Source organism: Chelonus insularis, unplaced genomic scaffold, assembly GCF_013357705.1.
Source record: "Chelonus insularis isolate UGA/USDA-ARS -01 unplaced genomic scaffold, ASM1335770v1 contig_25_pilon, whole genome shotgun sequence".
NCBI lineage: Eukaryota > Metazoa > Arthropoda > Insecta > Hymenoptera > Braconidae > Chelonus > Chelonus insularis.
In genome coordinates, this window is record NW_023276451.1 from 1140053 (window position 1) to 1165108 (window position 25056).

The 25056-nt window shown below is 32.8% G+C and overlaps 1 protein-coding gene across 2 annotated transcripts in view; it reads right to left on the bottom strand.

Annotated features, from left to right (window-relative positions):
• Positions 1 to 25056, bottom strand: part of olf413 (DBH like monooxygenase olf413) — a 102315-nt gene that overhangs the window by 14916 nt on the left and 62343 nt on the right. For both annotated transcript variants that reach the window (XM_035079827.1, XM_035079828.1), the window contains 2 exons: positions 23227 to 23522; positions 2335 to 2484 (listed from right to left, as the gene is read on the bottom strand). In XM_035079827.1, the coding sequence (XP_034935718.1) occupies positions 2335 to 2484; positions 23227 to 23522 (446 nt within the window). The remainder of the gene's footprint in view (positions 1 to 2334; positions 2485 to 23226; positions 23523 to 25056) is intronic.

Genomic DNA, 25056 nt, shown 5'->3' on the forward strand with positions numbered 1-25056 from the left:
TATTTCAACTCATAAATTAACAATTAAAAGGAAAAAATTTTTTTCTTATGAGGGTAGTCAATTGGCGCCAAGCATATTTCATTCTAAAAGAGGCTCAGTGTACCCTGGGTGGTCTGTTGTCCTTTATTTTAGGTCCTAGTTTGTAAATTTTGTCATTAACACTCGAACGAAAAAGCACATTTATCTACCCTCATTTTTTACAGCAGATGTCGACATTTTTTAAAAATTTAAAATATATCATCCTTCTCCCACTTATTCACATTGACATCTTAACTGCTTATATGCGGGGTCTGAGATATTTTACTAGCAAAAACTTTCTATAAAACAGAAAAAATATATATTATCCACTCTAAAGGACCAAGTGAATTGGAAAACAAAAGAGATATATTGAACGACCCTTTTTATACATCTGCATAAAAGGAAGGAATCAAAATATCAAGATCGTCGTAGGGATTCTTTAGGGTTTCGGTTTACAGGCTATGTGGTGATCAATGAGAGACAAAAGATGAGTGAAATAGAAAGAGAAATAACTTGTTTAAAAAAGTAATATCTCGATGGGGGCAGGACTGATGATTTTTATCACAGCCCCATACGTATATCTCTTTTATTGGACGTTCGGCTCGTGGCACATCTGCAGGTGCAAAGATGACTATGCAATTCACAACTCGAGTCGATGGTGAAATCAGTGTAATTGACTAATTAGAAATAAACTCAACGAGGTTCACAGTGCAGTATATGCTACAAAGTACAAGGAGGAAGAAGTAATCGGAGCGGAACGATTCTACAGACACTATGAAAAAAGAAAGAGAATGTATAGAAATTGAAAGCATGCTGAAAAAAGGTAGAAAGTCATGTCTATATGTATATTGATATAAACTTTTTTTAATTAATATACTTAATGCTTGAAAATTGTTATTAGAGTTGTAGAAAAAATGTCATCAATGTGCTACTTCATTCTGGTACTTGACTTTAGTAATTAATTTTTTTTCAGTATATAAAATAATAAAACAGAAATATAAACATAAAAAAGCGCATTCATCATATTTTAATCACTTTAAAAAATTTATTTTAATATTAAATAAAATGTTTTCATATGTAAATAACAGTAGCAAACAAAATGCTGAAATAAATCACAGTTAATGGAAAAAGATCTGATTTTTTTTTTTTCAAGTCGTCAACAATAAACTCTTTACATTGAAATGCAGTATTACAATGTCAGCATATTGCTGATTGTACCTTACACAATGCAGATCAATTTCTCATTCGCAAACGGTCCAATTTGCTTAGCACAGACATGTGTAGTTATTATGAAGGATTGATGATGGAGATTGAACTAGAGTATTATGTATCGATGTAAACCTGTACATTTCTTTCTTGTAACAGTGTGTATATACATTTATGTAGATGAAATGCAAATCTCGATTTCTGGAGCTTATAATGTGAGAGTGAACAAACATAGAAAAACTTGGCCTCAAGCAAGTTGGATGCGCTATGAAAAATATCATTCAACCATCATACATGTCTTCCGCAAAGACGGCGAGACAATTTTCTATCGTAGAAAACGTATATAAGACAAATTCTTCATGTACTTCTGAGTTCTGATGAAAAATGAAAAACGGGAAAAACAGAAGTTTGACGCAACAAAATTGTTTTGCCTTACGGCAAATGTGCTGGATTTAATGAAACGTCGCTCAAGGATTATATTATACCATGTTGTCGTTGACGAATCTAAGCATTAAAATTCTTTTTATGTCAGTTTTAAATCTGTTAAATTAATTACATTCTCATTGTTCTATTCTTCAAACTTGTTACATATATTTCTTTCATTTTATTTCTAATCTTGTAATAATATTTTCAAAATAACTATAAGAAAGAGAAAAAAATATTGCTTCTTATATCAGAAGAATTTATTATAATCAGCCATTTTGCTGATATTTTATGGCGGCATAAATCACAAAAACCAGTCGGCTACTTGAAGTATGAAAGAACGAACCGATTACTTCATAATCATGACAAGTATTTTCATATTACGAAATAAATTATAAATATTTTTTTTAAGTGATCGTCATACATATCAGAATCTAAGCGTGTCACGTATTTTATCTTGCATAAATATAAATGTTTCCCGTCAGTACGCGGGTAAGCGAATCGAGTCCGGAAAGTAGCTATTACAAGACCGTGAATAAGTATATAGAAACAAGCATCATGAGAACGGAGGCGAATTTAACTTAACATTGCAGTAGAACATATGAAGCAATCTTTCTTTCTTCCTCTCTCGAGCCTATTCCTATGCAGAGAGGTTGATTGTATCTCGACTATAAGTGAAGTACTTACCGTGATTTTTAAATCTCGCGGATCGCACGTGTCGTACTGTCGACTGAATCGCAATACAGTATGGGTTTTATTCTCGTAGCCCAGTAGCAGGTGGTAGTCCTGACTTGAATCCATCGCCGGGTCTCTATTTGAATCTTTTACGTGCCGGTCCTGTAGAACAGATAAAAAATGTAGACATTAATCAAAGTCCGTAAACAAAGACTTCAAAAAAGTATCATAATTATATCAGCAGGGTTTTGAATTATTTATCTCTTTAATTAATTCATCCCGGATATTTCAGAAAAGATAATTACAACACTTATTTTCTTGTCTACCTAAATTTAAATAATTAGCTAACGTACAAAAGAACTAGTTGCTGTCAGTTGAGAAAAATAAAGCAGGTTTTGCTACTATCCATTTTCTTTATATTATCAACTTTTATTTTTCCTTTTTGACAATTCTCATTTATTGTCCGTTCATTTACATAATGTTGGAACATGCAAATAAAAAACAACTATTCATCACTTTTCAATTAATTTTAATCAAAATTAGAAAGTAAATTGTCTATTAAAAATTTTTTTCTTTATTTTTGATGAGCCATTTTATTTTTTCTTTGTTACTTATTGTCAATAAAAATAATAAAAATAATCGCGGAAGCAAATTCCTCGGAATTCTCCCGCGCTTATCGGGCTTCTTGTTAACCTGACACTTTACCACAGGAGTGAATAGCTTGCGGGTATATGTACCCACGAATATTATTCATCTGACGGCTTTGCCAACGCGCGATGATGTGAAATTGATCGACTTGCGTGTACTCGTAAGGGTTGTTTGATGCCACTAGCGTTGGTAGATTCATGATATGCCATAATTTGAAGACATTTTTTTATAGAGCCAACGTACGAGTACAAATTATGTCTGACTTGATAGGATATATCACGACAAAAAAGCTTTATAACTGATAGGCTACTTAGTGAATCATGCTAACAAAAATTGTCTATTATTTTTTTATAAAATAGATATTACACTTGATCGTCTATCCACTCTGACAGATATTGCATGAGAACTTTACATATAAGTAGGTGATGGTTCAATTAAATACGATGTTAATATTCCAACTTGCTTCGATTTATTTAACTTGGTGAAGTCGCTAAAATGAAGTTTACACCTCATCAAGCAGCAAATCTGGTTTCAAACTGTAAGTAAATAACTATGGAGAGAATGTTATCAAAAGAAATGTGAGAATTATTACTATCAAGTTTCGCAAAGCAAATCAAACTTGGTATTGAATGATGCTAAAGTTGAGATGAAGAAAATAAAGAAAAATCAGCATATCATTTTACCATTATGCCAATAATTCACGGATTTTCTTAACTCAAAATAAAATACCGAGAAAAAATGAATTTAAACCTTTTTTTTTCTTTTTTTTTTAATTGTACGAGATTGATGATAAAAAAATTACATAGAATATTATTGAAACTAAATTTGATATCAAATATTTGCCATCAACAATGTATTATAATCCAAATGAAACTTGCATTGAAAATTAGCGACTCACGAAAGCTTATTGTTTGCTCATAAAAGATACATCTTTATTTTTATTTTATTTCAGTACATTGATCATTATTAAAATTTAATTTAAGTTATTCCGTGACGTTAGTGCAAGAGTGTGGAAGTAATAGAGATTTGGTTGGTGCATGAGTCAGAGCCAGTCACGCACATCAGTGCCTAATTTTATTTTTTTTCCAAAACACCTTTGACCTTAAAGTGAGTGTGAAAAAAAGCCAGCTGTTCACTTTGTTTCGTTTGCAAATGTATGTGCTGGCGGTATTCGTTGTTCGAAACTGCAACACTATACTTATTGCATTGGTCGAAGAGACTGTTTGAAAAGAAAGAACCGCGGGTTTTAAAAAGAAACCATACTATATAATATGAAAGGTTTTCTTCGTCTTCGCGGACTTTGAACTCTGACCACACGGTGGTACCGATGGAATTTTGAGCTTCTCTTGGCGATTACTTTTTTGTTGAACGTTAGAGAGTAGGGAAGCTACATTTGCTTGTCGCTTCATTGTTCTTTAGAAAAAACGAGTATTGCCGGGTTGTCTTTTTGGTTCAAACGAATTCAAGTCATAAATTGTCTCCAGCAAACAATTGGGCATGGAACGCGCCCCTCGCGTGTTTATTACCGTGAATGCATGCGATGGCTTCACACCCGATTCGCGACACAACAGAGCGTGCAAAAATCACAGCACCACCAGAGAAAGATAGGTACAGAGGAGAGGAATGAAACGCGAATAACATGTAGAAGAGTCACAGCGTTTTGTGTTCCGACTCATAAATATCTTTGAGCATAATTGTTTTGCATTATGTCGCCCGCATGTCTGTGTTCGTTACGGGTGTTGGAGGGTAAAGAGCGCGACATATAAACGTACTCGCGCCACTGGTTAATTGTCGCACGACTCGACACTTCTCTCTCTATTTCCCAGATTGAAAATAAAGCCTTTTTCAACCGCAAATCTTCAAAAGGGTCATAAATAAATATTCATTACTCTCAAAGGATTACTACATGCTTTTTTCCTTCAATTCCCTTTATGATCAAAACCACACAACTATTTTCACGAATACTAATTAAACTGATATTGAGACGAAATCTATATCTTCCATCTCTCTATTCTATATTCCAATAATTATTTCAATTGTTTTGTTTTTGATATCACAATGCATTATGCTATTACTCCTATTCTTGCATAGCAAATTGCAATAAAAAATAATGGTATCGATTTCTATTGTTGATATCGTCGCACGTAACAAGTCACGTCAATTAACTGGCATTTCTTTGAAATTTAATTAAAAATTAACAAACAATCAAGAATAACACATTATTATTATTATTATTTCGATAAACTAAATTGGTAAAAAAAGGGGTTTGTAATGATGCGTGGACAAAAAACGTATGGATAATTTAAACTTCAGAAATAATAGAATGAAATGATTGCCAACGTAAAACAATTATACCAATTACACGAATGTGGGCAACTGCAATTGATTCTCATTGAATGTAACTTGAAGTAGCATTTTATAGGATTTTGTATCTCTCATTAGAAATACAATGCAAATGCTTCTTTTATCTGTATTATTGCCGCGCTTAAGAAAACGAAGAATAATCGACCGTTTGTCCACAAAGAAACACGCCAATAGGATTCGAGGAATGGAATATTCAAGAGCAAGGATTCTGATATTTTTTATTCCTTTACTTTTACCTTCCCTGTCGTTTCTTCTTGCGACTTGATAATATCGATGCCGATTTCACGGCTGATAACACTCAAAGAATGATATTCAAGTTGACGTACGTGCTGTGAGTCTCGAGTATATACACACGAAACATATTTACACTGCACAAGTTCTCGTGTCAGGTTTCTCATGTTCCCTCAAGCCTATTTCGTTGACGCTCTGCCGACTAAAACCATACTCTCCTTTTACATTGACTCCCGTAGAATTATAAAATTGATAAAGTTAACGACAAGCGGCTGAAATAGTAGTGGATGTATCAACACGCGATGCAAAAATACTGCACTGAAATAGTCAGTTACACTAGCATATTGGTATTTGGTGGAGAGAGTAATGTATAAATGGACAGGTGGATTGGCGACATAGAGGCACCACCCTAAGCTAAGAGCTTGCACGATAAAGTGAATCGTTGGGTGTCTGGCGATAAATGTTTTTACAATAAACATGAACTTAAAAAACAAAGTGTATGTGTGTGTGTATGTGTAGCAACACAAAAGGTCACAAAAGAAAACAGAATTGTAATTCGCTCTCTCGTGACAATGTGTTACTATCTCGCCTGCGGTGGATATCAATAATTTATTTTCTTTTACATGAAAACGACTATAGAGCAAAACCCGAGGGTGAGAGATACCAGAGATGGAAAAAAATGAGGTAGAAGAGCTTACTCGCCACTACATTGGTCACTGCAAGAATCGATATTCCCATCGAATACAATATACAATAGAAATAAAGCCACACAATTCACCGGAATATCTCCTTCTTTTCGTTTTCTTACGGATATCCGCTCGTCAATTCTCTTAACTCTTTTAGATACCTCACCCTTTTGTCGCTTAATTATTTCAATATTCGATTTCAAGCTTAAATAAAACAACTACTTTCCAAATCGTTTCTTCATCTGTAATCATCTTCGATAACTTTGTTTAATAAAAGATAATTGTCATCATTAATGAAAGAGTTTATTTCGAAAAGACGTATTTTTAATTGTTCTAAAATTATTTTCCACTTTCAAGTTCTTTTACACAGCAACGACATTTAATCAATAGTTGAAAAATGTTAAATTAGTTAGCTACTTGAAATAAAATGTCAACGTAATTAATGGTAGATTCTATTGTCAAATGAAATTCTTGAATGAGGGATGCTGCTTTGAGACAAAGTATTGAGAGTTTATTAAGAATCCTACACGTAACAGGTGATGCATCGTGTACCGGCATCACGCATCAAGAAATTCAATTCCCTCAGGCTTCACGCGTGTACGAACCTTCACACCAACGAGTGCTATGTTGGCGGCTGATCGCCCTTCAGATTCTTCTTGTGTTCCCTCGTTCGCATTCTGCACCCTTTTTTTGTCACTTTTCTCTTTTTCATGTCGTGTATTGAAACTTGAGAGTTTGACGTCCCATTCACTGGGGACGTTCGAATTAATTAAATTTTGATGACCAACATAAAATACAACTCCCATAATGAAGGAATTTTTCATATGCATTATAATAATAATGATAAATATTTAATTAATTTTTTATAACAATGCTTGTTGTATTCATTTTTATCTGTCACCATCAAGTACCGAATTTCCTCATTTGTCGACTGTGAAGAAGTCCTTTTCATCGCTAAATCATTCTTTTATTTCATTTGAATCAGACTAACTGATTATAAAGGACGGAAGAAAGGAGTTGGAAATTGTTGATGTTAAATATGTCGTTCATTTTTAAGCGTATCACGTTGGTGTTTATAGTAACTCAGTGTAACACAACGTACAAGATAAGAGATAAAAGAAATGTTCCGGTCCACTCTTATGTGTATATACGTTTATATATATATATATATATATATATGTATGCACAAAGTATGTTTCGGAGACATATTTTCGAGCGGACGAATAGTTTGGGGACATTTGTACACTTTGAGGACGGTCCCCAAAATATCTTTATATTAAATGTATGTTTAGGGGACATTTCGAAAATATATTAAACGTATGCTTTGACGCCTGCTCAAATTCGACAGACGCAGCAATAGGTGGCACTAGTGCCGTCATAAAAATTTTACTAGTATATCTTCATGTCAAGAATTTTATATACCGTATATAAGATGACGGTACAGAATTGTTAATATTGCGGTCAATTATAAAAAAAATCAGATACACATGGGCGACTACAGTGTTGCTAATTGTACGAATTATAAATTTATGTAATTTGAAAACTTCGATCAAATTTATTTATTTTTTTATAAGAGGTTTCGATTTAAACAATCCGCAATACTCATAATTTTTTTATTAATTATCTTTATAGAAGATCCTACGGAAACCCATTTTACGTGATGAATTTGTGTAAGGTATTTGCCCGCGATAGATTAATTTATTTCAGAGACTGTCCCTAATCTATACATGAATTGAACTTACAAAATTAATACAGATATAAAAGTTATATTTTGGAGACAGTCTCCGAAATATACATTTAATCCAATTATAACGTTAGCTTGGATCGTATACAGACAAATGTTATTTTGGAGACAGTCTCCAAAAGATATATTGAATCCGTTCATAGCATTTGTTTGTAATTACTCAAGTGTATACTTCGAGGACTGTCCCCAATCTATACTTGTATATTTTGGAGACAGACTCTGAAATATACATTCAATCCAATCATAGTATTAGCCTGTACTGTATACAGACAAATGTTATTTTGGAGACAGTCTCCAAAAGATATATTGAATCCGTTCATAGCATTTGTTTGTAATTACTTAAGTGTATACTTCGAGGACTGTCCCCAATCTATACTTGTATATTTTGGAGACAGTCTCCGAAATATACATTTAATCCAATCATAGTATTAGCCTGTACTGTATACAGACAAATGTTATTTTGGAGACAGTCTCCAAGGGATACATTAAATCCGTTCATAGCATTTGTTTGTAATTACTTAAGTGTATACTTCGAGGACTGTCCCCAATCTATACTTGTATATTTTGGAGACAGACTCTGAAATATACATTCAATCCAATCATAGTATTAGCCTGTACTGTATACAGACAAATGTTATTTTGGAGACAGTCTCCAAAAGATATATTGAATCCGTTCATAGCATTTGTTTGTAATTACTCAAGTGTATACTTCGAGGACTGTCCCCAATCTATACTTGTATATTTTGGAGACAGACTCTGAAATATACATTCAATCCAATCATAGTATTAGCCTGTACTGTATACAGACAAATGTTATTTTGGAGACAGTCTCCAAAAGATATATTGAATCCGTTCATAGCATTTGTTTGTAATTACTTAAGTGTATACTTCGAGGACTGTCCCCAATCTATACTTGTATATTTTGGAGACAGTCTCCTAAATATACATTCAATCCAATCATAGTATTAGCCTGTACTGTATACAGACAAATGTTATTTTGGAGACAGTCTCCAAGGGATACATTAAATCCGTTCATAGCATTTGTTTGTAATTACTTAAGTGTATACTTCGAGGACTGTCCCCAATCTATACTTGTATATTTTGGAGACAGACTCTGAAATATACATTCAATCCAATCATAGTATTAGCCTGTACTGTATACAGACAAATGTTATTTTGGAGACAGTCTCCAAAAGATATATTGAATCCGTTCATAGCATTTGTTTGTAATTACTCAAGTGTATACTTCGAGGACTGTCCCCAATCTATACTTGTATATTTTGGAGACAGACTCTGAAATATACATTCAATCCAATCATAGTATTAGCCTGAACTGTATACAGACAAATGTTATTTTGGAGACAGTCTCCAAAAGATATATTGAATCCGTTCATAGCATTTGTTTGTAATTACTTAAGTGTATACTTCGAGGACTGTCCCCAATCTATACTTGTATATTTTGGAGACAGACTCTGAAATATACATTCAATCCAATCATAGTATTAGCCTGTACTGTATACAGACAAATGTTATTTTGGAGACAGTCTCCAAGGGATACATTAAATCCGTTCATAGCATTTGTTTGTAATTACTTAAGTGTATACTTCGAGGACTGTCCCCAATCTATACTTGTATATTTTGGAGACAGACTCTGAAATATACATTCAATCCAATCATAGTATTAGCCTGTACTGTATACAGACAAATGTTATTTTGGAGACAGTCTCCAAGGGATACATTAAATCCGTTCATAGCATTTGTTTGTAATTACTTAAGTGTATACTTCGAGGACTGTCCCCAATCTATACTTGTATATTTTGGAGACAGACTCTGAAATATACATTCAATCCAATCATAGTATTAGCCTGTACTGTATACAGACAAATGTTATTTTGGAGACAGTCTCCAAAAGATATATTGAATCCGTTCATAGCATTTGTTTGTAATTACTTAAGTGTATACTTCGAGGACTGTCCCCAATCTATACTTGTATATTTTGGAGACAGACTCTGAAATATACATTCAATCCAATCATAGTATTAGCCTGAACTGTATACAGACAAATGTTATTTTGGAGACAGTCTCCAAAAGATATATTGAATCCGTTCATAGCATTTGTTTGTAATTACTTAAGTGTATACTTCGAGGACTGTCCCCAATCTATACTTGTATATTTTGGAGACAGACTCTGAAATATACATTCAATCCAATCATAGTATTAGCCTGTACTGTATACAGACAAATGTTATTTTGGAGACAGTCTCCAAGGGATACATTAAATCCGTTCATAGCATTTGTTTGTAATTACTTAAGTGTATACTTCGAGGACTGTCCCGAATCTATACTTGTATATTTTGGAGACAGACTCTGAAATATACATTCAATCCAATCATAGTATTAGCCTGTACTGTATACAGACAAATGTTATTTTGGAGACAGTCTCCAAAAGATATATTGAATCCGTTCATAGCATTTGTTTGTAATTACTCAAGTGTATACTTCGAGGACTGTCCCCAATCTATACTTGTATATTTTGGAGACAGTCTCCTAAATATACATTTAATCTAATTATAACGTTAGCTTGGATCGTATACAGACAAATGTTATTTTGGAGACAGTCTCCAAAAGATATATTGAATCCGTTCATAGCATTTGTTTGTAATTACTTAAGTGTATACTTCGAGGACTGTCCCTAATCTATACTTGTATATTTTGGAGACAGACTCTGAAATATACATTCAATCCAATCATAGTATTAACTTGTAATTAATAAAATGTATATTTTAGGGACTGTCCCTAATCTATACATGTATATTTTGGGAACTGTCCCCAATCTATACATGTATATTTCGGGGACAGTCTCCAATTATGTATTAAATGTTTATTCTAGCGACAGTCTCCAATGCATACGGATTATTGATGAGTCCGTAAAACATACATTTAATAATTAATTCGTTATAATTATTCATTTAATTGTTTATACTCTAAAATTGACTGTATTCCAGGTTTAGAAGGCTTTTTCCGATATTTTACTGATTTTATCTAGTTGGGTCCCAAAACATACATTGTACATATATATATATATATATATATATATAAAGATGGCAAGAGCATATGTACGACGGAACAAAGACATTCATTGGCTCATATAGTTGGGTGATACGAGTACCTGCATATCTCCACGTTTGTCTCTTATCGTTTGTACATGTTGCTGAAGATCTTGTCCAGTGCTCCTGGAAGCCAACTCTATGCCCCCTTCGAGACTTACGTGAAACTATGAGAAGGTAAGAAAAGAGTAAAAGCTCACTTAAAATAGTAGGCCGACAAGTGAAGCCCCGACATTTAATTCTCATTTATTCCGACAAAACGCATTCTTACGACTTTACGTGAGGTCTTAAATGTCTACTTTATTTGATTCTCGAAGTATACATATGTAGATGACACTTGGAAGAATAAGTTGGGAGGACATTGTCTGGTCTGAAAGAAAGTTTAATCAAAAGGTTGGAAATTAAAGAAGCTTCATTTCAATGGACTTTATATGCGACCCAGAGGAAATACTACTGACTCTTCTTTACTGTAAGAACATTTACCAAGAGACAGTTTTATCGCTCAAACTGGCGCGTTGAAACGTCCGCGGAGGGATCGTTTCTCAATGTAGAAAGTGCAAATACTAAACCGGAATAGAGTAGAAAACTACCGAATATGAATGACCTCAAGTACTGTGATAAATCTGTATTATTGTGCACATTTATGCATGTACATTTCACAAATAGAGGTATAAAAAATGCAAAGAAACCTCAGGAAAAAATTACTACATAAATTATGTCAAGTATAAGCTTTAAGAATGTTCCAAAGTATTATACATATTGATGAAGAAGACCACATTAATAGATGATGTTTATAGATAGATATTACGGTATTCAAGTAATGCATGTCAATTTCATTCTAGCATGTTTAGTATTGAGGAAACGTGAGATAGACTGTTACCCCTGAGGCAGTTGAGCATCTCTTTGGCTCGTTGGCAATTACTCAAGTTCAAAGTTTGACCGCAACGGTAGTTTCTCGTGGCGAGATGTATCCACTACTCTACTGGAACCTCCAGAGTTTATCCCACGCCAGCTTGATGCTGGCCCTTGCTTCCTTCCAATGAGTCTTTCTGACTCTTCAAGTATTGATACACGAACACCAAAACTCTTTTTGGCAAACGCTACAGTTCTTCCAACTTTCTCTATTAAATGATCGATTGTAATAAACTTTCTCAACAAGTATTTATCTTTTAGAGATAGATAATATCTTTAATATTATCACTGATTTTATGAAAAATATTCAAATAAAAATGGTACTCTGAAGAAAATATTCATTAACAGAAATGAACTAAAGTTTTTCAACCATAAATAAGTCATTTTCTCTAAATAATGTTGAACACGCACAACTAGAAGAAATTTTTTGCTCAATTTATTCAGCAAAGAAATAGAAGAAAATGTAATAAATGAAAAAGTTGAAGTGAAATTAATTAAAGCTGTGATGAATTATTATATTTAATGTAGGTCAAATGAAATGAATACATGTATAACTATATTAGAATACCAGAAGTCAACTTGTCCCAGAGTAGAATGGATTATGAAAGTTGTAAATACAGTGCTTCCTACAAAACTCTATAAACTCACGCTTTCATTTATTTACATATATACTTGTATGACTTTGAAGTACAACGTTAAAGAAAAACGAGCATAAAGTAAAATTCAAGAGGATTCGTGAAGAAGTCAAAGTTCACGTACAAGGATAGTGCTAAAACTATAGCTGTACGTTAAAGAGAAGTTGCTCCTCTAATTCATTCGCAACTTCTACATCTAAGCAGAATATAAAGATCCCGGAACTTTGGAAGTCTTGACGGTAAAGGTTTAAAAGATGGTATGTAGTAGAAAAGAAGACTGAGGTCGGCAGTGAAAAATCTTGGAGCCATTTTTCATCTTCTACCGCCGCATGAGGTACCAGAGCTCCACTTTTTCTTCACATCTATAATGCCACCCATATCAGATAATATTTAAATTAATGGTAAACATTTATAAAAGCGTTTTGTTATATAGAAAACATATTTGGATCATTGTAAAGTTATGTTGAGGTATGTAAATTATGAATTCAGGTTTGGCCACATGGCCAAAAGCCATTGTACGGTGGCCTTCTCATCTCCATAACTGGTCCTATCTCTTTCTTCAGCTACGGTACTTTGTCTCTTCGTCTTTCCTTAATCCATTCCCACTGCTTCGTCTTATTCTTTTTCCTCTCAGATTCATTTCTTTCACCTTTCTTCATTCTCCACTCTACTTCTCCACCAAGTGCAGTTATTCGTTTGTCCTTGTCTTCTCTCTCCCGCCCATATACATTTTATTCCATTTTTATTCTTCTTCTACTTCATTCCTACTATCGTTCCACCGCCTTCACTACCTACCAACCGTCGCACGCCTCTGCTACTGCTAAAATACTCCTTCTTTTTGTACCAGTTTAACTCGACTTGATCTTGTATTCCTGATTGTTTTCCTTCTACCCTCAAATTGTTTGAATAAACCTGCTTCAACGACTACCATTCCAATGACATTCATTTTCATTATTGAAATTATAAACTATCTAAACTGGCTTTGATATTTTTGTTTTCAACCAAAATTTGGAGTCCTTTTTAACATGATTGTGGTTGAATAAATATTTTTACGTTTATTTATTTTATTTGAAAACATCTTTTATGCTAAAGTGGTATTTTTTTCTTAATATTTTGAACGACAGATCAAAAGGTGAAGTCAAAAAACCCAAAATAGAGAAAAAAACAGAATTTACTAAGAAATCTAAGAAGCAGATCACGAGCACCAAAAGATCTTGAGGGCTGATTAAACTTAAAGAAGTCCGATAGCTTGAAAAATAAAATGGATGTTGTGTCTGTTACGGTCTGTCGCCTCGAAAATGGTGAGAAACGTTAAATGGATCCAACACTTGGTTGGTGTGATGAGTCTTTGATTCTAGCAAACATGTAGGGTAAAGAGAAACTTGAAAAAAAACTGAGTGGAGAAAAAGAAAAAAATACGTGATATTTAACAACCTGTATTCATTTAAATGAATCCACCATATAATTGTAAAAGAAGTATTTACTATCGCACGAGCAAATTTAATCAAGAAAAATGCTGTATAAAAGTCTCGGAGTTTGAAACTACCCAATTTAGAAGTTGAAACTTCTCTTTCTCGTGATCGCTGTCGACGTTCAGCAATTATCGAAAAACGATTTGCTGTAGCCGCAGAATATTCTGTCAATTCTTGAGCATCACCCAATAAATTTTCTCATTTTCGGAGCTTCAAAAAAAAGTTTTGAAAAAGAAATTCACTTTTTAATAGATTTTACACTGTCTTTAAGTTAAGTGCAGTTATTAAATATAAACCATTGAATATTTTTATTGCTTCTTTTTTCATTTATAATAATAATGATCATTTTCAAAGGAAAAAATTAGTCAAGACCTCAAAAACCTTTAATTAAAAGTTTTTAATAAAATATTTTTTTAATTTGAGAAGTTTTCGTCTTAACAATGAAAACCGTTAACAAAGAAAGAATTTTCTGCTCCAAAACAATGTGGATTTAAAATAGAAAAATACTTTTAATCCAGCTATTCTGTAATAAAAAATCATTCCTTTTGTTGATTATATATTTATTTTAAAGTGAAGCGTATTTTATTCTTTAAAAAAAATAAGTCGTTTTCTAGGGTGTTTTTTAAATCCTGAATATTTAAGCTTGGCTTTGTCTACCTCGCAACAATTGATACTTCCGTGATGAAAAATGAATTATTAAATTCAGAAGGCAAACATGTGACGACTTCTACGGTGGGAAACATCATAAATCTGAAACCTGAAGCCATTGAGTTGATGCACAACTAAGTCAGAGCAAATTCGAAGCGTGTCTACATTACTATAGTGCAAACGAATCCTTTCAAAGATGAAAAGAACAGAGATGGCAGATGGAGATACGTAAAACTAGCGTCGTGATAACCAAGTCTTCCAGGTCAAAAGATAGCATTCTGTTTCATCAGTAACGTCACGTTTTCTCTGTTTTTCATCGTATTCTCTCACTCGCTACGTGGTTTCACGTGAGTTCGGCATCCTTTTTACAACTTCTTGCACTCTCGACTCGGATACTCCAATAGTCTCTTGAAAAGATATTTTTTCCTCTTTTTCTTTTCTCTGACGCTTTATTGCGGTTCATTATAGAGCACGAAATGTCGTCGAATCACGGAATGCACTAATTCCCAACTTAAGTAAGTATTTTTGATGCATTTTACCAACTGCTATTAAAGCAGATACACTGAAACATCTCATTTGTAGTTTTATTAAAGTACATTCATTTTACTCTTTATGTCATCATTATTTATTACGATTATTTGTATCGATATCACTATTTTTTTCCTTCCAAGTATAACTGACCAGTCATTAAAATTATTTGGATCATGTTAAAAATTATTTATGTCCACTTAACATGAATGTTCGATGATTAAAGTTCATAATAGATTTTTTATTGAAAGTGTAAATGCTGGTAAGTGAATAAAACACGTGATATTGATAGTAAAATTGAAGTGAATAGTTAATAAAATTTTATACACAAATATCCGTTGACAATGTTGATTATCCTGGAAGGATATTGCACATATGCAGGCATAAATGACAAAGTAATCGTAGCCGACACACCTGCGACCCAAAATGACGGCTATATTCCCATCGGAGGTTCGTTACTCGCTCTTTGCGATTAAATCAACATTTCATATTCGACGGCTCTTTGAGTTTTATTATCATTCATGATGGTGATATATGCAATACTGCAACATGTATGTCCTTCACATAAATCTATTCAGAATTCAAAATCCTGACAGTCAAATAAAATTTTTGTTCAAAAAATGAATAATGAAAGCCACTGTAGATTTTACTCCTCAACTATTAGTCATTACTTGTAAACCAAATGTACCCTAGGATCATTAATTTTACCATCAACGACATATTTCCTTCTTTTCTGAAGAAAAAAAAGACAATTCTTTTGCATTTGAAAGTAATTCAATTCAAGAAAGCTCCTGGGCTTTTTTTAATAATCATATTATTAAATCCTTCCTTTATTAATGATTGAGATAATGCCACTGACAAGTTTGAACTTTATTCATCATCATTGAACGTCAGTTTGGTTTGAAAGAACTGCTGCGAAATAAATTGTCTCTTGGATTTATTGAACTGTATTGACAAACGATCAAATGAGGTGAAGATATCATTTTGACGTTGTTAATTGATCGACAAAAGAGGTGCGTTATTGTCAATCAACTTGACATAAATACTTTGTTTTATAATCTATATGTCAGTCATGATCAATGGTGAAAAAATTATGATAACAATGTGCATACAAATGATGGTTCATATTTGGAGTAAAAATAATAAGGTGGTTTTTAATACGAATAATGAATGTAAAAGAAATTTAATGATTGTTCTTCATTTCAGCAGATAAAACGACGTAAATAATTTACTCAATAAAGTCAGTAGTAGTAGTCCCATTATAGACGACGCCCAGGGCACACAATCGTGCATATACATGTGTGAATACTGCGACCACAGATTGCGACTCACGTGGATAATGGGTGTCTTACACAAAGAAGAATAAAAGGAACTGGGGGGTTCCAAAGATCATTGCTGCATGGTCGAGGTTGGAAAGGAGTAAAGAGTTAAGGAGAGCAAAGTAAAGCTGGAGCGAACGAAAAGCTATCATTGCATCTTCTCATTACCATAACTAGTTCTTCCCCTCTTCCTTTATCGTCTTTCTTTGGCTTTTTCTTTTTTTGCCTCCGCCTCCTCCTTCTGTCCGGCATACTTTCGGCCTCCATGTATCATTCCTGATACACATTCACACACATCACAAATGACCAAGAACCCGACCAGTAGAACCATGATCTTTTTCTTGCACTCAGCTTTTTTACCCTCTTTTATCCTCTCACTATACTATTCTTACATATGAACAGCAAATACTCAAATATGCTGCTGCATCAGCTGTTGTATAAGGACTTATATACTTTTCAACTGTACGAAATGAAATGGAAAAGAAGAACCTTCAGGAATAATGAACTCAATAACTTCTTTTTTTATTCCTATAAAAAATATGCTTTTTAATCTTTTTCCTTGATATTACCACATATTAAGTGATAATAAAATTCGGCTCAAATATCTTTAACTTCAGAGAAATTTTATTTTAAATAAGTAAATTAAAAAAAAAAAGAAAACTATATTAAAAATGATTAGTCAGTGCACACATAAATTATGCATAAGCTGAGCATATTTTTCATTCAAAATTCTTTTGCATAAGAGACTTTATATGGTTTCGGTCGAATTTTATTTTTATTATTGGTTTAGTATACCTCTCTTTCACTTTAGCACGGCTGATCGTGCACATTGCAATCATGAATCTCGCGAAATGAGGCAGGAAAGAGATGAGCACTGGAGCATCTCACTCCAACTCGGCTGAGACTACTGAAAAAGCAAAGAGGGATAAAGAAAGAAAACAGCCGGTTGGTAGCCGGTTCCTCAAATCTTGATACTCGAGCCAACCGCGTCACTTTCTCTGCTCCCGAGAGCTCCCGCATATGTGACTTGCCGAATTTATCGTTTCACTACTACCACGGTGGTCCTTTGCTCTTGTAACAACGTTAGGCGAAATATAATCTGATTGAGAATATAGCAAAAGACAAGTATGAAATAACCAGAATACCAAGGATAAATGGGATTGAATCTATTTGTCCATCGATCGCTACTTCTTTCTTTCTCTTTTTTTTTATCTCTCCTTTTTACGGTCTATCTCGTGCCAAGGCACAAACAAGAACGGTAAGAAGATTCGTGGTTTCGATAATGTTCCAACGAATCTCACGAAAACTTACATTTTTATCCAACTCAAACTTTACCACAGTCAAACTCACACACGTTTTTTTCTCTTTTTTTTTTTCGTTCTTTTTTTCCTATTTTCACAGCTTTTTCTTTGTCTCGCGACCAACAGGGAGCATTGACGTGAGAGTCATGTATACATGTATTCTGGAAAAAAGAGTGAGGAGATGAAAAACGAATAGAGTGGCTGAAAGAAAGGAAAGTGAGGGTAGTGACCGTAGAGATTGGTAAAGTGGACGAAACAGTATGAACAAGTTGAGTTGAGATGAGAAGGAAGAAAGTACAGCTAGCTGAGTACTCATGCTGACTCGACAAAGACAACTTTATTTTATACAGGTGCTTGTTATGACCAACGGTACATGTATCTAGTGGTTAATAAAAAAAAATTCAACATTTTTTCCCCCTGTTTACCAATTAAAGTAACATTTTTGCTTATCTCCCCAAACGAGAAAAAAAAAATTCCATTGCTCATTCTTCTACCAAACTTTATCTTTTATTTTCCAACTTCATTCTCATCAGGTATATCTACTGACTGTAGGTAGATATGCCAATTCATTTTGTGCTCCTGCTGAGTTTTTATATGAGCATGCAGTTTCTCTCCAATCATTGTGCCGGCCTAATCTGAATTAGTAAAATATGATGATTTCAATTCCTGTACTTTTGAATCTTTTTTCTCTTTCACTTTCTATCTTTACTCTCTGTATCCTGTCTCATCGTTATATTTTTTTGCTTTCAACACTCCAAGAATGCTATTTAGTTCTTTGATGTTTATTCATTGAAATCTTTAGTAGCTTAAAGTAGATGAAGTGAACGTAAATTTCTCTTTTATCTCAATGATAAAAAACAATTTTACTTTCTTTAACCTTTTTTTCTTAACTGATTTTCCGGCTATTAATAAATTAATTTATAAATCATATTATAAATATTTTGTTTGTTTTGAAGAAGCAATAAATATTGATAGAATGTAGTGCATGAAATTTTTACAGCCACTGAATTTTTATAATAAGTAATAAAGTAATTTAATTTGTCAATAAAGGCTTCAAAATGATAGTTTTTAGAAGTATAAGTAACGGGTATCCAGTTTCCATTGGTGATTTGAAGAGTTATCAATCTACTTCGGATCGAAAAAAGCAAGCGCCCTGTTATTACATTCGCTCATCATTTTTCAAAAGACCCACGTTGTTATGTACTCTTTTTTAATATCTACCTTCATCTAGTAGTGAAAGATTTTTTTGCAAAAATACCAACATACAGTCTTTCACATTTTATAGACATAACTGATTGATTGGTACATGACAAACGCTTGCAAAAAAAAAAATAGAACAAAATAAACATAAATAGAGAGAAAAAAGTTCTTTCATAGCAAAAAAAAAAAAATCCAGTACAGTAACTAACTACACCTAAAGTTTTTCAATACAACATTTTCTTTGAAAAAAAACTTGGAAAAAAATTGTCATTTTAATATCTGCTAGGGGGGGAAAAAATTAAAAACAAGCTTGAAAAAGATAAAAACAATTTAAATAAATTTAAAAATACATTTCTTTTACCATGTTTCATGTCAAGAGAGAAAACAATTTGGATGTATCAAAGAAAATTTAGCGGAAAGATGATGAAAAAGGTGATAAAATAAAAATAGAATAAAAAAAGCGAATAGATATGTGTATATATAAGTATGTGTATATGGTTTCTATGTAGGTAGTCAGGTTGCAGATCGCGTCCGTCTCGCGTGTCCGCAATTTTTCCAGTAGAATCGCTGTATACCCGTTCCATAATGCATGTCGCAGTCGGCGGTAGCTGCAGCAAAGCGCAATGGTCTATCTTGTCTCCACTCTCTTATACGATGTACTACTTGCCGGACGTTCTCATATCACTACGGCCAATGGCTAATGGCAGTGAGATGGTTTTTCGTTATGATCGTAATCTAAACTTACAATCGTCGCTCTTCTACTCTCCCATCTTTCAACTAAATGCAGGGTATGGTCACTAGACTGCATATAAATATAGATGATTACATTGTTGGCTCCTGCACAACTCTTCTTTTTACGATTAACTGCACTTACATACACTTACATTCCTTGTGACTTGCTGGACTCCAACCCACACGATTCATTGTTAGAGAATACGCCCAGTTTAAATTTTGTCCACCGGATTTTGCTTTTTCTCGTGTACAGAACAGTAGTGACAAATAGTTTGCAAAAAAATTGAATAAATTTCTGGTTTCCTTTGTCGTATAACTTATGGTGACTACTATTTATTTAGCTTGATATTTTTATTTTTTTCTAGGAACAATGAAATATAAAAATAATATTATTATTTTTTGCAACAAAAGCGTAACAATCATTGTTTGTATAAAATTTTAAATAAAATAAATAATAAAAATTAAATGCATCATGTGGTCTCGACTAATCCCTCAGGAAGTCTGATTATATTCGCTCTTATGACTCACAAATGGAGTGTCTGTTTACGAGGAAGAATATAACTTTATAGTAAATGAGTTTGACTTTTATATCAGTTGTGTTATGATGAAAAATATTAGCAAATTAATGTAAATAAAATATAAATAAAGTGAAAAAAAATTTTAACACACGTGACAAAGCTAATATAGAAATAAGTATAAAGAGAGAAATAATGAAGAAAATAAATGGAATAGACTATAGAAGTATCGTCACACATTCATTCAATGTCCACCCACGACGTTCTCGAGAAAACTTGCCTCTCGTTAAGCTTGACTATATGTTAATGCCAATCAGCATTTGAGATATATAGTTTAACATAACTGCCTGCATGTTACTGCATAAATATATATGTTTTTTGTTGAATTCCGTGTTACATCATTTATAATAACATCATTTTTGAAATTTTCAATGAAAAATTCACATACCTTCAAACTTTTTTGTTCAATCAAATCATCAATTTCATTTACTCATTATATTAATCGTTTTTTTCTATCTTGCTTTTTTATTTTTCGCTAAGATAAATAATTATCATTTATAATAAACGTACAATCTATCATAAAGATGTTGATAATTTTTTTTTTTAATTCTAATCTCTTCCTTTTTCTCTTTCTTTCTCTCACTGGAGTTTGATCATTGAGTTCCGGCTGAAAGTTACAGGTAATCATCAGACTAGAGAGAATTTTTACTGGCTCGTCATTGCCGGATATCAGTCGTGTAAGTGCTTTATAGAGCAATAAATTTAACAAGCTCAACACCTGGCATACGATGAAAAGAACAGGAAATTGTAATACAGAATTATTAAGCAGTAAATATGACATGTATCTTACGAAAATTGATTTCTTTTTACATTTTTATGATTTTATTTCGTGATGGTTGTATATATTCCGGAGATTTATAATTTTCAACTATCCTAAAGCTTTAAAATACCTATCAGTAACGGTTTATTTTTTTATCACACTAAAATGTAGAGATGGACTTTGTCAAAGAGAAGGTATTACTTGGCTTAGTGGAGGCGAGCAATCTAAAATGCAGAGAAAAATTCAAGCATTGGAACAAGTAAAGGAAATACAGAGAAACTTAAAAAAAAAGGTATCAAACGATCGAGTGAAGGATGAGAAGAGGCTAGGATCTAGGATGAATGATAGCCTGAGCCTCATTCCGTGAATATAAATCGGTATTGTATATCTTTCTCTCGACAGAATCACCAATATCTTCCTATGTTGCTGCTGTTTCGATGCATGCGTCCGATATTCCTATTGTACAATCTTATACTAGAATTGTAAAAGTTTTTTTGTCGATTGTGCATATTTTAAATCTTTGCATTTATAGCTAATCATACATTTCAAACGACTGGCTTATTTTTTTTTTTATTGCTCCTTATCATAAGTTATCGAAAACAGTAGAAGAAAAATAAATCAACAAAAATAAAATAAAGGTAGATTAAAATTGGAAAAGAAATATTTTTAGTGAAAAATGTTGCTTTTTTAAAATAAATATTATTTTAATCGTATATAAAATAAAAAAATATCTGTTATTTTTGGCACAGATAATGAAAGAATTTAATCAAACTATTCATATGTGTCAATTAATGTACAATCGAGCATTTGAGTACGCGAAAAACAATGAAAAAGAGAATGATTATAGAAAACTCTATCATTGACACATGGTTGATAGAATTTTACACTTCAAATAGTTATAAATGCAACATATTTATATATTCATGATACGTCAATTGTGTTGGTATGAGGAAAAACAATTCGCTTGGTACGCCAACACAGCGAAATTAATTTGAACTATGTCGTACGAAAGAGTCGTTTGGTTTTCACGAAAATCGATGTTTAATTATTCCACTTTCCATGCTATTGCTATCATATATGTATAGAGTCGAGTTTAATTTCTCTCGCGTGCACCTTTTACTGTATAGTGTAGTAACCGGGATGAGTGAATAGAGAATTGGTGTCGAAGCACGTTTCCTGCCATAATTTTCTCGCTGTGCTTCAATGGATTTATCGCATCGGATAACACTGATTTAATCGTAAACTGGATGATCATAAAATAGCTTTTCTCACGCGGTTGATACTCTGTATCAGCATAGGCATGTGTCATATGCGTATCTTTATCCGGTAGCATGTGGACCCGACTAATATTTTGTGTTGCGTTATCGAAGCACTAAATGAACCATTCATCATGTCATAAGTCAAACACCCTTTTGTTATCTGTCTTGTCTGAATGAAAAAAACTATTTTACTCTTGTTTTTCAAATAAATCAACATGTTGGCATATCAATGGTGTAAGAAAATACTCGCACCGGAATTGACTCCAAAATCCATGTAAATAGAATTCTTATCATCAATCTTCACACGAAAATATTTTTATTGAAAAAAATAATTATTTAAATTAAGTTAAATTATTTATTTTTGATAATTGAAATCCTGTTTCTTTTCACGTCTTAAGAACTCGAATTTCCGTTGGAAAAATTTTTCTCTCGAGAATTAAATAATAATATACAACTCAGAATGAAGTGATTAGAGAAAATGAATAAACATTTTTTTTTTTTTTTGAATATAAATGACGCTTAAAATTCTTCAAGTCTCATTTTGACGTCTATATATTTACAACTAATTTTCTGGCTGAAGTTTATCAAATAAACATTCACATGGCGTCGCTGATAAATATCTTTAATATAATGAAGTGAAGGAAACAAGAGACGTCATGATAAGATCAAGAATGTCTTTTTTTACAGTTCTACAAATCGTTTTTTTTCTTTTTTTTAATTTTTAAGTCTCTGTCTATTCGCCGTAAAAGTTCATCACGTAGGAACCATTTCTTTAGAACTCACCTGAAGATGAACCTGGCCGTTATTATCGACCCAACCGATGACCATGTCCGCACCAACATGTCTGTCATCTCTGGTGAATCCAAGACCCACGTAGCCCTGAGTCTTCACTTGCACTTCAAACACAATGTCTCTTTCATCAGGTGTCCACAGTATTAGGAAGTTATTGTCCAACACAGCACTGTTTTTCCATTCGAAAGACGTGGAGACATCCACAAGGAGAAATATTACTGCCAGCGAGAGATGCAATCCCACTAGAGCCTTCATTTTGCTTGGATATCCCGTTACAGCGCTTGCATCTACAACAAAAGGATGAAAATAGAATTTATTAAATGACAAAAAAAATCCTCATTTTATTACAGCTTAAGTAAAATCACTGAAATTTCACGTAAACAATATTACAAATTTCCATCATCTTATGTGCTAGTAAACTTGTAATTTATACTTGAGAACTTAGGTTGTAGGGTAAAAATTTACTTATTATTCAACCTTATAGCAAAACTTTTGGAAAAGTTCAAAGTTTAATCTATCAAGTAACTTTAGAAGACAATTTTGAACATTTCATTCGTTTGTTCACTTGTTATTTTAACGAAAACAAAAAAAAGAAGATAAAAAACATAATTTTCAGTTTCAGTATTCAATAAAACTCAGTGAAAAAAAAAATCTTTACGATAAAACAACACGGCTAGAATTTTTTTTCAGCCGAGGATCCTTGTTAAAGCGACAGCTTCCGTGAGATTTTACCGTTTTACGGATTGCTGAAGTATCCACCAATCTGAAAGCAATCGATTCAATTAACAGTAACGCCAGCGTAATGTGCAAGTGAAGTGATGCATCGATAGGAGCAGCTGTCGGTTGGTAGTTTGAATCGCTCGATCACACGGAGAAGCGTCAACTTGAATTGAAAAAGGACCAAATGCACCAGTGGAGAGAATGTGATGAGTGCAAGCGAGACAAGAGTAAATAGAGGAACAGGATAAAGGTAGAGTGTACATGTAGGTTCAACCGGAACTATAGATGGGTTTGATTTGCGGCGTGTCGTCCAGTCGATTGCTCTCAAATTGCATCCCACACTAATATGGTAGCATCAGCTTAAAACGTTTGCAACTTGCTTCATACATAGACTCCAATTCTCTAATTCATCTGCACATTCTTCTTTGATATATATAATTGTTATTTATCTTCACTTAGCTTATCTAAATATTTATCTACATCTTATCTAATTCAAAGTTGATCAATGTTAGAATTTATTTCTTTCTCATATTGAATATAATTTTTTTTGATGTTTTATAAAAATTTGAATATCAAAAAATTTTTTAAAATCAAACAAACAATTTTTATTTCAACTTTTCATGCCCATCAAATTCATTCTGAAAATAAAATAAAAGATTATATTGTTGATGTTCTTTGACGCTATGAAACTAAACAAACAGTTAATTGAATTTTTAAAAAACGATGAATGCGTCTGAAAAACTTTTGGCCATTTCAAACACTCTTTTTGTTTATTTCTACGACAATTTATTTTACAGTCGGAAGTCAATAAAAAATTCAACTTTGATAGTTTAAAAAAAATTTATTAACATTTAAATTAACAGTTAAAAGAGAATAATATTTTTATTTTTTTTATTTAGCAAATAAAATATATTGGTTACTGGAGTGATTGTTAATTCGTCTTTTCATCACTTGGAAACAATTAAGGATTTAACTTTGGTACTGGACAGTGATGAGACGTCGAATCGTTCAAATATCAGTGAGACAAAGATTTAGAAAGGTCGTTAAGAAATGACGCGACTACGTGGACGACGACCAGCTGCTGCTATGGACTAAGGCCAC